Source organism: Saimiri boliviensis, chromosome 1 (assembly GCF_048565385.1).
Source record: "Saimiri boliviensis isolate mSaiBol1 chromosome 1, mSaiBol1.pri, whole genome shotgun sequence".
NCBI lineage: Eukaryota > Metazoa > Chordata > Mammalia > Primates > Cebidae > Saimiri > Saimiri boliviensis.
Window position 1 is genome coordinate 63,473,362 of NC_133449.1, and position 19,992 is coordinate 63,493,353.

The 19,992-nt window shown below is 46.5% G+C and overlaps 2 protein-coding genes across 3 annotated transcripts in view; both read left to right on the forward strand.

Annotated features, from left to right (window-relative positions):
* The window catches only part of CCDC142 (coiled-coil domain containing 142), a 17,648-nt gene extending 1,657 nt beyond the window's left edge, over positions 1–15,991 (forward strand). For both annotated transcript variants that reach the window (XM_010333415.3, XM_074397929.1), the window contains 7 exons: positions 15–164; positions 303–433; positions 507–620; positions 13,466–13,580; positions 13,790–13,967; positions 14,099–14,298; positions 14,412–15,991. In XM_010333415.3, the coding sequence (XP_010331717.1) occupies positions 15–164; positions 303–433; positions 507–620; positions 13,466–13,580; positions 13,790–13,967; positions 14,099–14,298; positions 14,412–14,668 (1,145 nt within the window). In that variant the 3' untranslated portion in view covers positions 14,669–15,991. The remainder of the gene's footprint in view (positions 1–14; positions 165–302; positions 434–506; positions 621–13,465; positions 13,581–13,789; positions 13,968–14,098; positions 14,299–14,411) is intronic.
* A 1,684-nt stretch (positions 15,992–17,675) lies between these two features.
* On the forward strand, positions 17,676–18,430 carry MRPL53 (mitochondrial ribosomal protein L53). The gene is made up of 3 exons (XM_010333420.3): positions 17,676–17,856; positions 17,952–18,064; positions 18,160–18,430. The coding sequence occupies exons 1-3, from the start codon at positions 17,765–17,767 to the stop codon at positions 18,291–18,293; spliced, it is 339 nt and encodes a 112-aa protein (XP_010331722.1). The 5' UTR covers positions 17,676–17,764; the 3' UTR covers positions 18,294–18,430.
* The last annotated feature ends 1,562 nt before the right edge of the window (positions 18,431–19,992 follow it).

Sequence of the window (19,992 nt, forward strand, 5' to 3'; positions counted from 1 at the left end):
TTTCTCATCCTCAGGTTTCTGCCAGGCCTTGGGATCAGCTCTTGGGGATCAGAGCGGCCTTCCCACATCCTCTCGCACTGCTGAACTTTTGCAGCAGCTCTTTCCTCCTCTCTTGGATGCCCTTCGAAAGCCTAGGTTACGATTGATTTTCTGGCAGCCTGCAGGTGAGACAAGAGGCCGGGGGTGGGGAGACAGAGCAGTTGAGGATACTCCTTTTTTCTTTCACTCTGTTCTGAAGTCTGCCTCTTCCCAAAGGTACTCTGTGACCCCTAAGATGCTTACTCTTTTGCTCATCTCCCCAGATCCTGTGCCTATCGCCCTGGGGCTGTGTACCCTGCAGACAACCTTGCTCTGGTTTCTGGGCAGAGCTCAGCAGTACTTGGCAGCATGGGACCCAGCTTCCTTCCTGCTCCTAATCCAAAAAGACTTACCTGTGAGTGACTGGGGAGTGGGGAGGGGAGCAGCCTGGGCCAGGCTGAAGCCTCACTCCCTGTTTCCACCCAAAGCCTCTGTTGCATGAGGCAGAAGCTTTGTCTAGCCTGGCTTCAGAGGAAAGCTTAGCTCTGGAAATGGAGCAGCAGCTGGGCCTGGAGATCCAGAAGCTGACTGCACAGATCCAGGTGAGAACAGGGGCCTCAACAGAGGCACTTTAAGACCCTAATTTATGTGCCAACTATTGGGGGAGGGAAGAATAGAACATCTCAGTGACTTGGAATCTCCTTGGAGTCTCTGCTAAATTTATCTTTTTTTGCTCTGTTCATTTTTTGTTCTCTTTAACGTTTTAAGACAGGGTCTCACTTTGTCACCCAGGCTGGAGTGCAGTGGCACAATCGCAGCTCATTGCAGCCTCTACCTGGCTAACGTTTGTATGTTTTGGTAGAGACAGGGTTTCACCATGTTGCTCAGTCTGGTCTCGGACTCCTGAGCTCAAGTAATCCACCCACCTTGGTTTCCCAAATTGCTGGGATTACAGGCATATGCCACTATGCCTGGCCCCTTTAACTTTTTACTATGAAAATTTTCAAACATGTATAAATGTAGAGAGAGGAGTATAATGGACTCCCATATGTCTGTCACCAAGCATTTAACAGTTATCAACTCATGGTCAATTTCATCTATGTATCCCCTACCCTCTCCTCAGTAATGCCAGACTCTTTTTTTTTTGTGATGGCAACAGCAGATCATTCCCTTGATTCATTATTTCATTAGAGGTTGTAAAGGGGTGACATTTCAATTCTCATTATTCATACTTCATTTGTGAGTTGGATTACTCCTATACAGAAAAACTTGCCTTCATTAGAGATTTGGTTCCTCTTAGGTATATTTTAAAGACAAAATTCAGGATAAATGATGTGTCTTTCTCTTGACTTACCAGTTATTGACACATTTCTCCTCTCTTTAAAAGTTTTATTTGTATTTTTTATTAATGCTTTGTGAGGCCAAGGCAAGAGGATTGCTTGAGGCTAGGAGTTCATGACCACACAGGGCTACACAGTGAGACTACCATGGGCAACATAGAGAAACCCCCGTCTCTACAAAAATTAAAAAATTTAGCTGAGCATGGTGGTGTGCACCTGTAGTCCCAGCTACTCAGGAGGCTAAGGCAAGAGGATCATTTGAGGCTGCAATAAGCTGTGATCACTGCACTCCAGCCAGCCTAGGCAACAGAATGAGACACCTTGTCTCAAAAAATACAAAATAATGCATGTCTACAGTTTAAAAAGTAAATTAGAATATTATTTTATAAAGCTAATAAAAAAATAGCACTTTTTGCCCCCACTCACCTCTGATTTCTCTTTCACAGTGGTACCCTTCATCCCTGTTTGCCTGTTTCTCCTAACATTTTCTTATATATTTATGAATACAACCATTGTACCTTTTCTTCCCCATTTTGCATATTATCTATTCCTATGTGGAAGATGTCTGGTTTTTTGTTTTCCTGCTCAATTTTCTCCTCTTTGCCCCAAATAGGAATGTGGCTGTAGAGTTCAGTCCTTAACTCTCTGCTTTTCTCTGTGTGTTCCCGGTTACTCACAGTGTCTCGGTGCTGTGAACTCCCGAGTTCAGTGTTTATGGCTCCCAGAGTTCTTTTTTTTTTTCTAAGACAGATTTTTACTCTGTCACCCAGGCTGGAGTGCAGTGGTGTGATCTGGTTCACAGCAACATCCACCTCCTAGGCTGAAGCAGTCCTCCCATCTCAGCCTCCTGAGAGCTGGGACCACAGGTGCAAGCCACAATGCCCAGCTACTTTAAAAATTTTTTTTGTAGAGATAAGGTTTTACCATATTGCCCAGGCTGGTCTTTTTTTTTTTTTTTTTTTAATTATGTTTTAGGTTTTGGGGTACATGTGAAGAACATGCAAGATTGTTGCATAGGTACACACATGGCAGTGTGATGTGCTGCCTTCCTCCCCATCACCTGTATCTGGCATTTCTCCCCATGCTATCTCTCCCCACCTCCCCACCCCCCACTGTCCCTCCCCTATTTCCCCCCTACAAACCCCACTATGTAGTGCTCCCCTCCCTGTGTCCATGTGTTCTCATTGTTCAACACCCGCCTATGAGTGAGAACATGCAGTGTTTCATTTTCTGTTCTTGTGTCAGTTTGCTGAGAATGATGGTTTCCAGGTTCATCCATGTCCCTACAAAGAACATGAACTCATCGTTTTTGATGGCTGCATAATATTCCATGGTGTATACATGCCACATTTTCCCTGTCCAGTCTATCGTCAATTGGCATTTGGGTTGGTTCCAGTTCTTTCCTATTGTAAACAGTGCTGCAATGAACATTCGTGTGCATATGTCCTTACTGTAGAACGATTTATAATCCTTTGGATATATACCCAGTCATGGGATTGCTGGGTCAAATGGGATTTCTATGTCTAGGTCCTTTTTTTTTTTTAATCTTTTTTTTTTTTTTTTTAAAGATGGGGTTTCACTATGATGGCCAGGCTGGTCTTGACTCCTGACCTCAGATGATCCACTTACCTTGGCCTCCCAAAGTGCTAGGATTACAAGTGTGAGCCACAGAACCCGGCCCTCTATGTCTAGGTCCTTGAAGAATCGCCACACTGTCTTCCACGATGGTTGAACTAATTTACACTCCCACCAACAGTGTAAAAGTGTTCCTATTTCTCCACATCCTCTCCAGCATCTGTTGTCTCCAGATTTTTTTTTTTTTTGAGACGGAGTTTCGCTCTTGTTACCCAGGCTGGAGTGCAATGACGCAATCTCGGCTCACCGCAACCTCTGCCTCCTGGGTTCAAGCAATTCTCCTGCCTCAGCCTCCTGAGTAGCCGAGACTACAGGCACGTGCCACCATGCCCAGCTAATTTTTTGTATTTTTAGTAGAGACGGGGTTTCACCATGTTGACCAGGATGGTCTCAATCTCTTGACCTCGTGATCCACCTGCCTCAGCCTCCCAGTGCTGGGATTACAGGCTTGAGCCACCGCGCCCGGTGTCTCCAGATTTTTTTTTTTTTTTTTTTTTTTTTTGAGATGGAGTTTCGCTCTTGTTACCCAGGCTGGAGTGCAATGGCGCGATCTCGGCTCACTGCAACCTCCGCCTCCTGGGTTCAGGCAATTCTCCTGCCCCAGCCTCCTGAGTAGCTGGGATTACAGGCACGTGCCACCATGCCCAGCTGATTTTTTGTATTTTTAGTAGAGACGGGTTTTCACCGTGTTGACCAGGATGGTCTTGATCTCTTGACCTCGTGATCCACCCACCTCGGCCTCCCAAAGTGCTGGGATTACAGGCTTGAGCCACCGCGCCTGGCATCTCCAGATTTTTTAATGATCACCATTCTAACTGACGTGAGGTGGTATCTTAGTGTACTTTTGATTTGCATTTCTCTAATGACCAGTGATGATGAGCATTTTTTCATATGCTTGTTGGCCTTATGTATGTCTTCTTTTGTAAAGCATCTGTTCATGTCCTTTGCCCACTTTTGAATGGGCTTGTTTGTTTTTTTCTTGTAAATCTGTTTTAGTTCTTTTTAGATTCTGGATGTCGGCCCTTTGTCAGATGGTAGATTGCAAAAATTTTTTCCCATTCTGTTGGTTGCTGATTCACTCTAATGACTGTTTCTTTTGCTGTGCAGAAGCTGTGGAGTTTGATTAGGTCCCATTTGTCTATTTTGGCTTCTGTTGCCAATGCTTTTGGTGTTTTGGTCATGAAGTCCTTGCCTATGCCTATGTCCTGAATGGTTTTGCCTAGGTTTTCTTCTAGGGTTTTTATGGTGTCAGGTCTTATGTTTAAGTCTTTAATCCATCTGGAGTTAATTTTGGTGTATGGTGTCAGGAAGGGGTCCAGTTTCTGCTTTCTGCACATGGCTAGCCAGTTTTCCCAACACCATTTATTAAACAGGGAATCCTTTCCCCATTGCTTGTTTTTGTCAGGTTTGTCAAAGATCAAATGGATGTAGATGTATGGTGTTGCCTCTGAGGCCTCTGTTCTGTTCCATTGGTCTATATCTCTGTTTTGATACCAGTACCATGCTGTTTTGATTACTGTAGCCTTGTAGTATAGTTTGAAGTCTGGTAGTGTGATGCCTCCTGCTTTGTTTTGTTTTTTTTTTTTTTTTTTGCTTAGAATTGGCTTGGCTATGTGGGCACTCTTTTGGTTCCATATGAAATTTAAGTTGTTTTTTTCCAGTTCTGTGAAGAAGGTCATTGGTAGCTTGATGGGGATAGCACTGAATATGTAAATTACTTTGGGCAGTATGGCCATTTTCACAATATTGATTCTTCCTAACTATGAACATGGAATGTTTCTCCATCTGTTTGTGTCCACTTTTATTTCGTTGAGCAGTGGTTTGTAGTTCTCCTTGAAGAGGTCCTTTACATCCTTTGTTAGTTGTATTCCCAGGTATTTTGTTCTCTTTGTAGCAGCTGTGAATGGCAGTTCGTTCCTAATGTGGCTCTCTTTAAATCTGTTACTGGTGTATAGGAATGCTTGTGATTTTTGCATATTGATTTTGTATCCTGAGACTTTGCTGAAGTTGCTTATCAGTTTCAGGAGATTTTGGGCTGAGACGATGGGGTCTTCTAGATATACAATCATGTCATCTGCAAATAGAGACAGTTTGACTTCCTTCTTTCCTATTCGAATACCCTTTATTTCTTTTTCTTGCCTGATTGTTCTGGCTAGAACTTCCAATACTATATTGAATAGGAGTGGTGAGAGAGGGCATCCTTGTCTAGTGCTGGATTTCAAAGGGAATGCTTCCAGTTTTTGCCCATTCAGTATGATCTTGGCTGTTGGTTTGTCATAAATAGCTTTGATTATTTTGAGATACATTCCATCAATACCTAGTTTATTGAGGGCTTTTAGCATAAAGGGCTGTTGAATTTTTGTCAAAGGCCTTCTCTGCATCAATTGAGATAATCATGTCGTTTTTGTCTTTGGTTCTGTTTATATGGTGAATTACGTTTATAGACTTGCGTATGTTGAACCAGCCTTGCATACCCGGGATGAAGCCTACTTGATCATGGTGGATAAGCTTTTTGATGTGCTGTTGCAGTCGGTTTGCCAGTATTTGTAATAATCTTTGATGACGGTTTGTATTTCTGTGGAATCTGTGGTGATATCCCCTTTATCATTTTTTATTGCATCTATTTGATTATTCTCTCTTTTCTTTTTTATTAACCTGGCTAGTAGTCTGTCTATTTTGTTGGTCTTTTCGAAAAACCAGCTCCTGGATTTATTGATTTTTTTGAAGGGTTTTTTGTGTCTCTGTCTCCTTCAGTTCTGCTCTGATCTTAGTTATTTCTTTTTCTTTTTTTTTTTTTTTTTTTTTTGAGACGGAGTTTCACTCTTGTTACCCAGGCTGGAGTGCAATGGTGCGATCTTGGCTCACCGCAACGTCCGCCTCCTGGGTTCAGGCAATTCTCCTGCCTCAGCCTCCTGAGTAGCTGGGATTACAGGCACGCACCACCATGCCCAGCTAATGTTTTTTTGTTGTTTTTTTTTTTTTTTTTTTTTTTGAGACGGAGTTTCACTCTTGTTACCCAGGCTGGAGTGCAATGGCACGATCTCGGCTCACCGCAACCTCCGCCTCCTGGGTTCAGGCAATTCTCCTGCCTCAGCCTCCTGAGTAGCTGGGATTACAGGCACGCGCCACCATGCCCAGCTAATTTTTTGTATTTTTAGTAGAGACGGGGTTTCACCATGTTGACCAGGATGGTCTCGATCTCTTGACCTCGTGATCCACCTGCCTCGGCCTCCCAAAGTGCTGGGATTACAGGCTTGAGCCACCGCGCCCGGCCATGCCCAGCTAATGTTTTGTATTTTTAGTAGAGACGGGGTTTCACCATGTTGACCGGGATGGTCTCGATCTCTTGACCTCATGATCCACCCGCCTCGGCCTCCCAAAGTGCTGGGATTACAGGCTTGAGCCACTGCACCTGGCTGATCTTAGTTATTTCTTGTCTTCTGCTAGGTTTTGAGTTTTTTTGGTCTTGCTCTTCTAGCTCTTTCAATTTTGATGATAGGGTGTCGATTTTAGATCTTTCCTTGCTTCTCATGTGGGCATTTATTGCTATATATTTTCCTCTAGACACTGCTTTAAATGTGTCCCAGAGATTCTGGTATATTGTGTCTTCGTTCTTGTTGGTTTCGAAGAACATCTTTATTTCTACCTTCATTTCATCGCTTATCCAGTAAACATTCAAGAGCCAGTTGTTCAGTTTCCATGAAGCTGTGTGGTTCTGAGTTAGTTTCTGAATTCTGAGTTATAACTTCATTGCACTGTGGTCTGAGAGACTGTTTGTTATGATTTCCGTTCTTTTGCATTTGCTGAGGAGTGATTTACTTCCAATTATGTGGTCAATTTTAGAGTAGGTGTGATGTGGTGCTGAGAAGAATGTATATTCTGTGGATTTGAGGTGGAAAGTTCTGTAAATGTCTGTTAGGTTTGCTTGTTCCAGGTCTGAGTTCAAGTCCTGGATATCCTTGTTAATTTTCTGTCTCGCTGATCTGTCTAGTATTGACAATGGGGTGTTAAAGTCTCCCACTGTTATTGTGTGGGAGTCTAAGTCTCTTTGTAAGTCATTAAGAACTTGCTTTATGTATCTGGGTGCTCCTGTATTGAGTGCATATATATTTAAGATCGTTAGCTCTTGTTACATTGATCCTTTTACCATTATTTAATGTCCTTTGTCTCTTTTGATCTTTGTTGGTTTAAAGTCTATTTTATCAGAGCTGAGAATTGCAACTCCTGCTTTTTTTTTTTGCTCTCTATTTGCTTGGTAAATCTTTCTCCATCCCTTTATTTTGAGCCTTTGTGTATCCTTGCATATGAGATTGGTTTCCTGGATACAGCACACTGATGGGTTTTGGCTTTTTATCCAATTTGCCAGTCTGTGTTTTTTGATTGGGGCATTTAGCCCATTTACATTTAGGGTTAATATTGTTATGTGTGCATTTGATCCTGCCATTTTGATGCTAGCTGGCTGTTTTGCCCATTAGTTGATGCAGTTTCTTCAATTGTGTTGATGCTTTTTATCATTTGGTATTTTTTTAGAGTGGCTGGTACTGGTTGTTCCTTTCTATGTTTAGTGCCTCTTTCAGAAGCTCTTGTAAAGCAGACCTGGTGGCAATGAAATCTGTTGAGTACCTGCTTGTTCGTAAAGGATTTTATTTTTCCTTCACTTATGAAGCTTAGTTTGGCTGGATATGAAATTCTGGGTTGAAAGTTCTTTTCTTTAAGGATGTTGAATATTGGCCCCCACTCTCTTCTGGCTTGTAGGGTTCCTGCTGAGAGATCTGCTGTGAGTCTGATGGGCTTCCCTTTGTGGGTAACCTGACCTTTCTCTCTGGCTGCCCTTAGCATTTTCTCCTTCATTTCAACCCTGGTGAATCTGACGATTAAGTGCCTTGGGGTTGCTCTTCTTGAGGAATATCTTTGTGGTGTTCTCTGTATTTCCTTTACTTGAATATTGGCCTGCCTTGCTAGGTTGGGGAAGTTTTCCTGGATAATATCCTGAAGACTATTTTCCAGCTTGGATTCATTCTCTCCGTCACATTCAGGTACACCTATCAAACATAGATTAGGCCTTTTCACATAGTCCCATATTTCTTGGAGACTTCGTTCATTCCTTTTTACCCTTTTTTCTCTAATCTTGCCTTCTCATTTTATTTCATTGAGTTGATCTTCAACCTCTGATATCCTTTCTTCCGCTTGGTCAATTTGGCTGCTGAAACTTGTGTATGCTTTGCGAAGTTCTCGTGTTGTGTTTTTCAGCTCTATCAATTCACTTATATTCCTCTCTAAGTTGTTTATTCTCTTTAGCATTTCGTCAAATCTTTTTTCAAGGTTCTTAGTTTCTTTGCATTGGGTTAGAACATGTTCTTTTAGTTCACAGAAATTTCTTATTACCCACCTTCTGAAGCCTGATTCTGTCAATTCATCACAGTCATTCTCCATCCAGCCTTGTTCCCTTGCTGGTGTGGAGTTGTGTAGGAGGAGAGGTGTTCTGATTTCGGGTGTTTTCATCCTTTTTGCGCTGGTTTCTTCCCATCTTTGTGTATTTATCCACCTTTTGCTCTCCATTTGCTTGGTAAATCTATCCATCGTCTTTGTGTAGTTGTTGACTTTCAGATTGGGGTTCTGAGTGGACGTCCAGTTTGTTGATGATGAAGTTATTTCTTTCTGTTTCTTAGTTTTCCTTCTACCAGTCAGGCCCCTCTGCTGTAGGACTGCTGAGGTCCACTCCAGGCCCTGCTTGCCTGAGGATCACCTGCAGCAGCTGCAGAACAGTAAGGGTTGCTGCCAGTTTCTTCTGCTATCTTTGTCCCTGAAGGATACCCGCCTGATGTCAGTCTGAGCTCTCCTTTATGAGATAACTCTTTGGATATATGGGGGTCAGGGAGCTGCTTGAGGAGACAGTCTGTCCTTTATAGGAGCTCAAGTGCTGAGCTGTGAGCTCCATTGTTCATTGAGAGTTGCTGGGCAGGTATGTTTAAGTCTGCTGCAGCAGAACTCATAAACCCTCCTTTTTTTCCCCCAGGTGTTCTGTCCCAGGGAGTTAGGACTTTATGAGTTTCTGTTGTGCTGCTGCCTTTTTTCAGGGCTGCCCTGCCCAGCAAGGAGGCAGCCTAGTCACTGTCTGCCTGCAGAGGCTTTGCTGAGCTGCTGTGGGCTCCACCCAGCTGCTGTGTGAACTTCCCTGCAGTCCTGTTTATAAAGGTGTAATTAGAACTGCCTCTGTAATGGCGGACTCTCTCTGTAATGGCGGACTCTCTCTAATGGCAGGCTGCCTCAGCAACAGCGGGCTGCCTCAGCAATGGCGGACTACCTCCATAGGGGTGGACTGCCTCGGTAATGGCAGATGCCCCTCCCCCACAGAGCTGGACCATCCCGGGTTCAGCTATGCTTACTGTGAAACTCTTAATCCAGAGCATTTCAGATTGCTGTTTTTTTGTGGGGCTGGGACCAGCCGAGCCTGATCACCTGGCTCCCTGCCTCGGAGCCTTTTTTTTTTTTTTTTGTCTCCCAGGTGTTCCAGTCACCTGTTGGAATGGTGCTGGGATCTGTGAGATTTCCCGTGCAGTGACCCATTGCGCTGGCTGAAACAACCATGCTGAGATTCATGGCGCTTTTTTTTTTTTTTTGAGACAGAGTTTCACTCGTTACTCAGGCTGGAGTGCAATGGCGCGATCTCGGCTCACCGCAACCTCCACCTCCTGGGCTCAGGCAATTCTCCTGCCTCAGGCTCCTGAGTAGCTGGGATTACAGGCACGCACCACCATGCCCAGCTAATTTTTTGTATTTTTAGTAGAGACGGGGTTTCACTATGTTGACCAGGATGGTCTCGATCTCTTGACCTCGTGATCCACCCACCTCGGCCTCTCAAAGTGCTGGGATTACAGACTTGAGCCACCGTGCCCGGCGCTCATGGCGCTTTTTTGCCAGGGAATCTCCTGACCTGGTTCTCTGTTTCAGTCCCCTTTTCTATCAGTTGAATGGGTGACTGTGTCTTCCCCGAGCTCCAATCTCCAGCTAAAACAGTGCCTGGACCCGTGTATTTTGTACAGAGACCTGTGTATTTTGGCACTGGCCAAAACAGCTGCGCCGGCTGAAACAGCTGCACTGGCAACCCATGGGGCTCCTCCGCCTGGGAATCTCCTGGTCTGTGGGCAATAAAAATCTGCCTGGAAATGTGGCATCCACTCACCCTCCACGCTTTCACTGGGAGCTGCAATCCTGAGCTGCTCCTAATCGGCCATCTTGGATCCGTCCTTCCTTTTTTTTAAAAAAAAAAAAAACGGGGTTTCACCATGTTGGTCAGGCTGGTCTTGAACTCCTGAGCTCAGGTGATCCACCTGCCTTGGCCTCCAAAGTGCTTGGATTACAGGCATGAGCCACTGCACCCAGCCAAAACTGGTCTTGAACTATTTAGGCCAGGTGTGGTGGCTCACACCTATAATCCCAGCACTTTGGGAGGCCAAGTTTCAGGAGTTCCTAAGCAGATTATAAGGTCAGGAGTTCAAGACCAGCCTGGCCAACATGGTGAAACCCTGTCTCTACTAAAAATACAAAAATTAGCTAGGCGTGGTGGCGGGCACCTGTAGTCCCTGCTACTCTGGAGGCTAAGGCAGGAGAATCGCTTGAACCCAGGAGGCAGAGGTTGTAGTGAACCAAGATCATGTCACTACAATCCAGACTGGGTGACAGAGCGACACTCTGCCTTAAAAAAAAAAAATATATATATATATATATATATATATATATATATATATATATATATATTTTTTTTTTTTTTTTCTTAAACTTTTTTTGTTGGGTGCAGCGGCTCATGCCTGTAATCCCAGCACTTTGGGAGGCTGAGGCAGGCAGATCATCTGAGTTCAGGAGTTCAAGACCAGCCTGACCAACATGGCAAAACCCCATCTCTTCTAAAAATACAAAAATTAGCTAGACAGTGTGATGCATGCCTGTAGTCCCAGTTATTTCAGAGGCTGAAGCAGGAGAATCACTTGAATCCGAGAGGCAGAGGTTGCAGTGAGCTGAGAGCATGCCACCGCACTCCAGCCTGGGCAACAGAAGGAGACTCAAAAAAAAAAAAAAAAAAAAAAATTGGCTCCTGACACAGCCCTCAGGAGATCCTTAGAACATGTGCCCTGATCTTGAACTCTTGAGCTCAAGCAATCCACCCACCTTGGCCTCCCAAAGGGCTGGGATTATAGGTGTGAGCCACTGCACCCAGCCTGGCTCCCAGAGTTCTAGTCAAACATCTGCATTTGCCTGTTGAGCATTTCTACCTCAATTAACTGCTGTCTCCTTAAACTCAACATGCCCCAGAGCAGGCTCATCATGAGTACTGCACATAGTGACAGTCATAAAGCACTGAGGAAGGAAGGCTATAGTGGACATATGGTTTACACAAGGCTCCATACATGGCCTGTGGCTGGAGATGGTGGCTGGAAAGACTCAGAGGAGTGGCTCGGGTTGCTGGAAGTGGGCAGTTCATCAATCTTTGGGGCAGTAGCAGAGAAATGGACTTACCAGAGCAAGAGGTTCCTTTTGTGGGTATGTTCACTGGGGTTTGGGGTGGGAGTAGAGTAGTAAGCAATTTGACATCAAATTGTCAGGGCATGAATACCAGCTGCAAGAATTTGGGCTTTATCTCATGAGTGATGGCGTGACATTGTAAGAGCAGAAGGGCAGTAATCCCAGCACTATGGGAGGCTGAGGTGGGCAGATAACTTGAGGTTAGGAGTTCATGACCAGCCTGGCCAAGATGGTGAAACCCAATCTCTACTAAAAATACAAAAATTAGCTGGGCGTGGTGGTGGGTGCCTGTAATCCAGCTACTCAGAGGCTGAGGCATGAGAATTGCTTGAACCCGGGAGGCAGAGGTTGCAGTGAGCTGAGACTGTGCAATTACACTCCAGCCTGGGTGACAGAGTAAGACTCTGTCTCAAAAAAAAAAAAAAAAAAAAAAAGGCTGAGTACAGTGGCTCACACTATAATCCCAGCACTTTGGGAGACCAAGGCAGGCAGATCACGAGGTCAGATCAAGACCATCCTGGCCAACATGGTGAAGCCCCATCTGTACTTAAAAAAAAAAAATACAAAAATTAGCTGAGTGTGGTGGCAGGTGCCTGTAATCCCAGCTACTCAGGAGGCTGAGACAGGAGGAACGCTTGAATCCGGGAGGGAGAGGTCACAGTGAGCCAAGATCACACCACTGCACTATAGCCTAGTGACAGAGCAACACTCCATCTCAAAAAATAAAATAAAAGAGCAGAAGGGGAACAGTAAAGATGGCAACCAAAGGCCAGGTGCAGTGGCTGACACCTGTAATCCCAGCACTTTGGGAGGCTGAGGCGGGCGGATTACCTGAGGTCAGGAGTTTTAGACCAGCCTAGCCAACATGGCAAAATCCCATCTCTACTAAAAATACAAAAAAGTTAGTTGGGCGCAGTAGCACTTGCCTGTAATCCCAGCTAATTGGGAGGCCGAGGCACAAGAATCACTTGAACCTGGGAGGCAGAGGTTGCAGTGAGCCGAGATTGTGCCACTACACCTATCAAACCAAAGAAACAAAACTAGCATATAGGCCTTTTCTTGCTTTATGGGTTATATTGCTCTGGAGTGGGCTGTTAATAATAGATAGTAATATGTAATATTATATAATAATATATAATAATAATGCCCTTCAATGTAAGGACATTCCAAAGCTTCCTGAGTCTCAGAATGTTAAAATAAGTCATTGTTTCTGGTCTACATACAGTTCCTATCTTCCTTTTGTAGGTGATAACCAAAATATCATTGTAGGCTGAGCCACTACGGATGTAGTGGCTCACGTCTGTAGTGCCAGCATTTTGGGAGGCAGAGGCAGGTGGATCACCTGAGATCAGGAGTTTGAGAGCGGCCTGGCCAACATGGCAAAACCTTGTCTCTACTAAAAGTACAAAAATTAGCCAGGCATGGTGGTGTACTCCTGTAGTCCCACCTACTCTGGAGCCTGAGGCAGGAGAACCACTTGAACCTGAGAGATGGAGGTTGCAGTGAGCCAAGATCATGCCACTGCACTGCAGCCTGGGTGACAGTAAGACTCTGTCCCCACCAAAAAAGTTCACTGTAATTCCCCTTTGTTCCTTCAGCCTCTGCCATCACAGATCATACAATCCCTCTCTCTAGCATGTGCTCTGTTGGGGATGGGGGAGCAGGGTATGTCTCTCTTTTTCCTTAAAGCTTCTGGATGATAAAATTAACCTTGAAGATTTTCAAGCTGGGAAGAGCAGGGTAATCCTAGGGCACTTGTTCATAATTTGGGTCCAGGCCTCTTGGAAAACCCAATGACAACTATGACATCTCTCCTCAAAAAATGGCCAGGCCCACATAACTATGCAACAATTCTGGGGTTTTATGGCTGCCAAGTTGAACATAGAGATCCTTAGATTTAGAGGATTATCATAATTTGACAAGCCCCTTTTACTTTCTCCCTATCCCTATAGCTCCTGCCTGAAGAGTCACTAAGTCTCTTTTCTCAAGAATGTCATAAACAAGCCATGCAGGCTTTCAAGCTCCACATGCCACGGGGTCGGTACTGGCGGCTTCGTCTCTGTCCCGGTAACTCCTCATCCTAGCTTCTCCTTCCAGAGTTCCAAGGGGGTAATAGTGTCTCAGCCCCTCTAAATCCCTGTTCCACTCCGCTGTCTCCATCCTTGTCCTCAGCTTCTGTGCCCTTCCCTCCCAAAATCCTATCCTCTTCTCCCAAACACTCCATTTAGGGGGTCAGTGGATCTCCACAGCCTCATCCTGTCTTCTCTTTACTCCAGAACTTCCCAGTGTTCCCAGTGAGTATGCTGGTTTAGTGGTCCGCACCATACTGGAGCCTGTGTTGCAAGGACTGCAAGGATTGCCACCCCAAGCCCAGGCCCCTGCTCTTGGTCAAGCACTGACAGCCATTGTGGGTGCCTGGCTCAACCACATCCTTACCCATGGGATTCGGTTCAGGTCAGGAGTAAAGGTGGAAGTTGCAGGGGGTGAATGAAACTGGGAAAAGGAAGGGGATAAATAAGTGGGTGAGGCAGAGCAGTTAGGAGAGGCTAGAGGGTCAGTTGGCCATACTGTACCTCTGCCTTTAGCCTGCAGGGAGCACTGCAGCTCAGACAAGACTTTGGAGTGGTAAGGGCACTGCTGGAAGAGGAGCAGTGGAGCCTGTCCCCTGATCTCCGCCAGACCCTGCTCATGCTCAGCATCTTCCAGCAGCTGGATGGGGCCCTTCTGTGTCTGTTGCAGCAGCCCCTGCCCAAGTCTCATGGCCACAGGAGGCCCCCCTGTTGCTGTAAGTCACTCTCCTTTGCTCACTGCTTTGTGTGCCCCATACACCATTCTCACCACTGATCTGGCTTCAGTATATCCCCACCAGCCACCTACCTTCCACTCCTTCCTTACCAGGTGCTTGTCATAAGGTCCAGACCACAGAATTGCCCAGCAGCTGCCTCAATAGCCTGGAGAGCTTGGAGCCCCCTCTCCAGCCTGGAACATCCCCACCCCAGACAGCTCAGCTGCAAAGCACACTACGGGGAGGAGGACCTAGCCCCAAGGCCTTCCTGGTGGGAAATCAGCAGGCCTGGCTTGCCCTCAGGCAACACCAGCGACCCCGCTGGCACCTGCCTTTTCTTTCCTGCCTGGGAACCAGTCCTGAATCCTAAAGAGCCTGGGACTAGAAGTCAGAAAGTTAGAGCTCCCCATCTGTAGCTGGAAAAATCCAGACATTTGGAATTGCCTAGAACTGGAAGGAAGCCTAGAACTGGCAGCTTGGAGGAAAGCATACTGGACAACAAGCTACACAGAGGCTGGACTTAAGAATCCACAATCACTCCAGTACTTGGAATCCAGAGTAAAGAGCAAGACCACAGCCTGGAACCCGAAGGTCAACACCCTTGGGAGGTTCAGGCCTAGTTCTCCATCAGTGAAGATATCTCAGGGCTAAAGAGTTGAGTGTTCAGGGATAGGGAAAAGGAAAAGCTGTAGAAAACAGAGGCTAGATGGGCATGGTGGCGACGGGCGCCTGTAATCCCAGCTACTTGGGAAGCTGAGGCAGAATCACTTGAACCCGGGAGGTGGAGATTGCAGTGAGCCGAGACTGCACCATTGCACTCCAGCCTGGCCAACAAGAATGAAACTCCATCTCAGGCCAGGCACGGTGGCTCAAGCCTGTAATCCCAGCACTTTGGGAGGCTGAGGCAGGCGGATCACGAGGTCAAGAGATCAAGACCATCCTGGTCAACATGGTGAAACCCCATCTCTACTAAAATTACAAAAAATTAGCTGGGCATGGTGGGGCGTGCCTGTAATCCCAGCTACTCAGGAGGCTGAGGCAAGAGAATTGCCTGAACCCAGGAGGCAGAGGTTGCGGTGAGCCGAGATCGTGCCATTGCACTCCAGCCTGGGTAGCAAGAGCGAAACTCCGTCTCAGGAAAAAAAAAAAAAAAGGAATGAAACTCTTGTCTCAAAGAAAAAGAAAAAGAAAAAGAAAACAGAGGCTAGAATGCACTTCAACTTAAGTCCTAGTAGCTAGGCTAATTCATGGGTGTTGGATGCAATGAGTTATCAATTTCTCTTCAAAGATAATCAGTATGTCAGTATCTTCAGTTCTTTGTCCTCCACTTTAAAGTTTAACTTCCTTATAGTTTCAGTAAACAATCTTTTCCACTAGTTGTAATCAGTAGTTCACATCTGTTCTCAGTCCCCTGCTCCATCCTGACCATCCTGGTCAACTACTTTGACCTGAGCCACCCATGGTTACCTGCTCTGACCTGTCCCCTAACTGTCATTCCCACCAAACTACCCATCCCACCACTCTGGCTGGTACCCCTGCTCTCTTTAAATTGCCAATCAGGGGCCGGGCGCCGTGGCTCAAGCCTGTAATCCCAGCACTTTGGGAGGCCGAGGTGGGTGGATCATGAGGTCAAGAGATCGAGACCATCCTGGTCAACATGGTGAAACCCCATCTCTACTAAAAATACAAAAAATTAGCTGGGCATGGTGGCGCGTGCCTGTAATCCCAGCTACTCAGGAGGCTGAGGCAGGAGAATTGCCTGAACCCAGGAGGCAGAGGTTGCGGTGAGCCGAGATTGCGCCATTGCACTCCAGCCTGGATAACAAGAATGAAACTCCGTCTCAAAAAAAAAAAAAAAAAAAAAAAAAAAAAAAAAAATTGCCAATCAGAATTAATCTAGACTGTGCAGTCTAACCCTAGCCAAAAGGGGAATGACACAGTAGTAGAGGCTACCTCCGTCAGGAATAAGTACCCCTTCCTCTCCCTTGTCTAGGTGTGCACTCACCATTGTTCCATCTGTGAGCTGAACCTTTTTTTCTTTTTTGAGACGGAGTCTTGCTCTGTCATCCAGGCTGGAGTGCAGTGGCATGGTCTTGGCTCACTGCAACCTCCACCTCCTGGGTTCAAGCAGTTCTCTGCCTCAGCCTACCAAGTAGCTGAGATTACAGGCACCTGCCACGATGCTTGGCTAATTTTTTGTATTTTTAGTAGAAACGGGGTTTCACCATCTTGGCCAGGCGGGTCTCTAACTCCTGACCTCGTGATCCACCAGCCTGGGCTTCCCTAAGTGGCTGGGATTACAGGCGTGAGCCACGGCCTCCGGCGAGTCTCACCTTTCTATAGAAGTAAATTGCCAGGGCTGGGCGTAGTGGCTCACGCCTGTAATCCAAGCACTTTGGAGGCCAAGGCAGGCGGATCACCTGAGGTCGGGAGTTCAAAACCAGCCTGACCAACATGGTGAAACCTCGTCTTTAAAAAAAAAAAAAGAAATTGCCAGCCGGGCATGGTAGCTCAAGTCTGTAATCCCAGCACTTTGGGAGGCCGAGGCAGGCGGATCATGAGGTCAAGAGATTGAGACCATCCTGGCCAACATGGTGAAACCCCATCTCTACTAAAAATACAAAAATTAGCCAGGTGTGCCTGTAATCCCAGCTACTCAGGGGGCTGAGGCAGGAGAATCGTTTGAACCCAGGAGACGGAGGTTGCAGTGAGCCAAAATCGCCACTGCACTCCAGCTTGGTGACAGAGTAGTAAGACCCTGTTTCAAAAAAAAAAAAAAAAAGTAAATTGCCTTGCTGAGGAAATTTATATTCGAGTGCTACTTCTTTTGCAGTACCGAAAATTTACATGTAACATGGGGAACCGCAGAGGTGTAATAGGCATTTCTACACCTGGATCAGCCCCAAGGACAGTATTATCCTGTACTGCTCTTCCCATTACTATTTTCAGTCATTTACGAATATTGGGCTGTAGTACTTTCACGTTTAAGCTTTGGCTATTCAGAGCTCACCGTGTTTAATCTTAAATTACTTGAATGGTGTTTATCGCCTGGTGTGGATCATCCCGGCTTGTGTTAGTGCTGTCTCTTTGGAAGGGGCCAGGACTTAAGATCGAGTTAGCCTAGATCTGGCCCAGCAGGGTACAGAAGGGGAAAGGTTGCAGAAAACAGGCGTATTTTCGTGCAAAGAGGTTTTTGTGCCATTTATTTATGGTTTTCACCATGGTATGAGAGGACTATTAATGAGGGGTTGTATTTGCTGACCGCCTACTTTGGGCTCTCCCATGCGTTGTGCCGAAACCACCTCTCTCCTTCCTCCGCCTGGGTTGGAGAGCCCAGAGCGGCGGTTCGCAAGCCTGCTTGACTGCCGGCTGCAGGAAGTCTGTTTCCCGCAGAAGTGCACCCTTTCGTGGTCTCACTACGTGCGACACTTCCGCCTGCACGAGTTCTTCCGGGGCGGAGGTTACCATGGCGGCTGCCCTGGGACGGCTTGGTCTACGCCCCGTCAAACAAGTGCGAATCCAATTCTGTCCCTTCGAGAAAAACGTGGAATCGACGAGGTACGAAGGGGAAGAGGTTAGGAGGGGGAAGTGGTGCGCCTTCCTTCAGCCGAGGCTTTAAGCCCTCAGCCTGGCGCTCACGGTGTTTTTCGTAGGACCTTCCTCCAGGTGGTGAGCAGCGAGAGGGTCCGCTCCACTAATCTCAACTGCTCAGTGATTGCAGACGTGAGGCACGACGGCTCCGAGCCCTGCGTGGACGTGCTGTTTGGTGCGCTTGGGTGGGGGGCACAGCAAGCAGCCCGCTCTCCTCTCAGCCCCAGCCCTGCAGTCCCTCCTTGTCTGACTCGTTTGTTTCTTCCCCAGGAGACGGGTATCGCCTGATTATGCGCGGCGCCCATCTCACCGCTCCGGAAATGCTCAGTGCCTTCGCTTCCCACATCCGGGCCAGGGAGGCGGCGGGCAGCGGGGACAAACCGGGAGCTGATGCTGGTCGCTGAAGCGCGGAAGAGACCAACGAGATGATTTTAGCGTGGACTAGGACACTTAACCTAAGAAGAGTTTCACTTAATCATTCAAATCACTGTGTGGAGGACCACGGAGTGCAAAATAAAACTTAAAACCCTGCTACCACAAATGTTTCTGGAGCAAGACTAGATCAGGGAGGTGTCTGGATTAACCTGAATTTATTTCAGTTTCTTACCATCACTCACTGTTTAACTCTTTTGAATTTGGTTTCTGGCTTCTCCTACCATTCAAGATACCTCTTTTTTTTTTTTTTTTTTTTTTTTTAAGACAGGTCTGTTTTCGGTCGCTCAGGCTGGAGCACAGTGGCATGATCATAGCTCACTGTAACCTGGGCTTAGTCGATCCTTCCAAGTAGCTGGGAAGCTGGGACTACAGACACGCACCACCCCGTTCAGTTAGTTTTTAAATTTTTTGTAGAGAAGGGATTTCACTACGTTGCCTAGGCTGGTCTTGAAGTGCAGGGCTCAAGCGATCCTCCCACCTTGGCCTCCCAAAGTGTTGGGCATCAGCCACTGTGCCCAGCCCTCTTACTCTTACCAAATCCAGTGTGAACACTGATAGGCCAAGTGCAGTGGCTCACGTCTGTAATCCCAGCACTTTGGGAGGTGGAGGCCGACATCTCCCGCAAGGAGAAACCCCGCCTCTACTAAAAATACAAAAAAATTGGCTAGGTGTGGTGGTGGCACATGCCTATAGTCCCAGCTACTTGGGAGGCTGAGGCAGGAGAATCGCTTAAATCCTAGAGGCAGAGGTTGCAGTGAGCAGAAATTGCACCACTGCACTCCAGCCTAGGCAACAGAGCAAGACTCTTGTCTGAAAAAACAAAAAACACTGACAGTGCTGTTTTTTTCAGCTCTCATCTTTCTATCCCAGTTCTAGCTCCCCCCCCCCCTTTTTTTTTTTCTTCGAAAAGAGGTGGGGTTTTGTCCTGTTGCATGGGGTGGTCTCTAACTCTTGGGCTCAAGTGATGCTCCCGCCTCCCAAACTGCTGGGATTACAGGCGTGAGCCACAGTGCCTGACCACATCTGCAACTCTTGTTTGTTGTTTTTGTTTTTGTTTTGAGACAGAGTTTTGCTCTTGTTGCCCAGGCTGGAATGCAGTGGCAGGTTCTTGGCTCACCACAACCTCCACCTCCCAGATTCAAGCGATCCTCCTGCCTCAGCCTCCTGAGTAGCTGAGATTACAGGCACGTGCCACCATGCCCAGCTAATTTTTTGTATTTTTAGTAGAGACGGGGTTTCACCGTGTTGACCAGGATGGTCTCGATCTCTTGACCTCATGATCCACCTGCCTCGGCCTCCCAAAGTGCTGGGATTACAGGCTTGAGCCACCGCGCCCGGCCTGGAAGTATTCTTTTAGGAAACTCGTTTTAAATCTGTAATCCTGTATATAAGTTGTGTGTGTCTGTGTATCTGCATGTACTGAGTTGCACTATGGAATTATTTCTTATTGTGGGTTGGAAAATGGTTGAAAGCTACTGTTTTAGACACCTTCACAATGCTCAGCTAGGTAATAAAAGATCTGTAGACAGTGGCTGCTGTGTACTTTGCCAGATACATTTCCCACCACCTTCCTACAGCAGCATTACTATGCCTTTTCCCTGTCTAAAAGGGTGCTATCTTCAAAGGACTGTTTTTCCCTTCCCCCTTTAAAAGAGAGAGCTAGGTGGA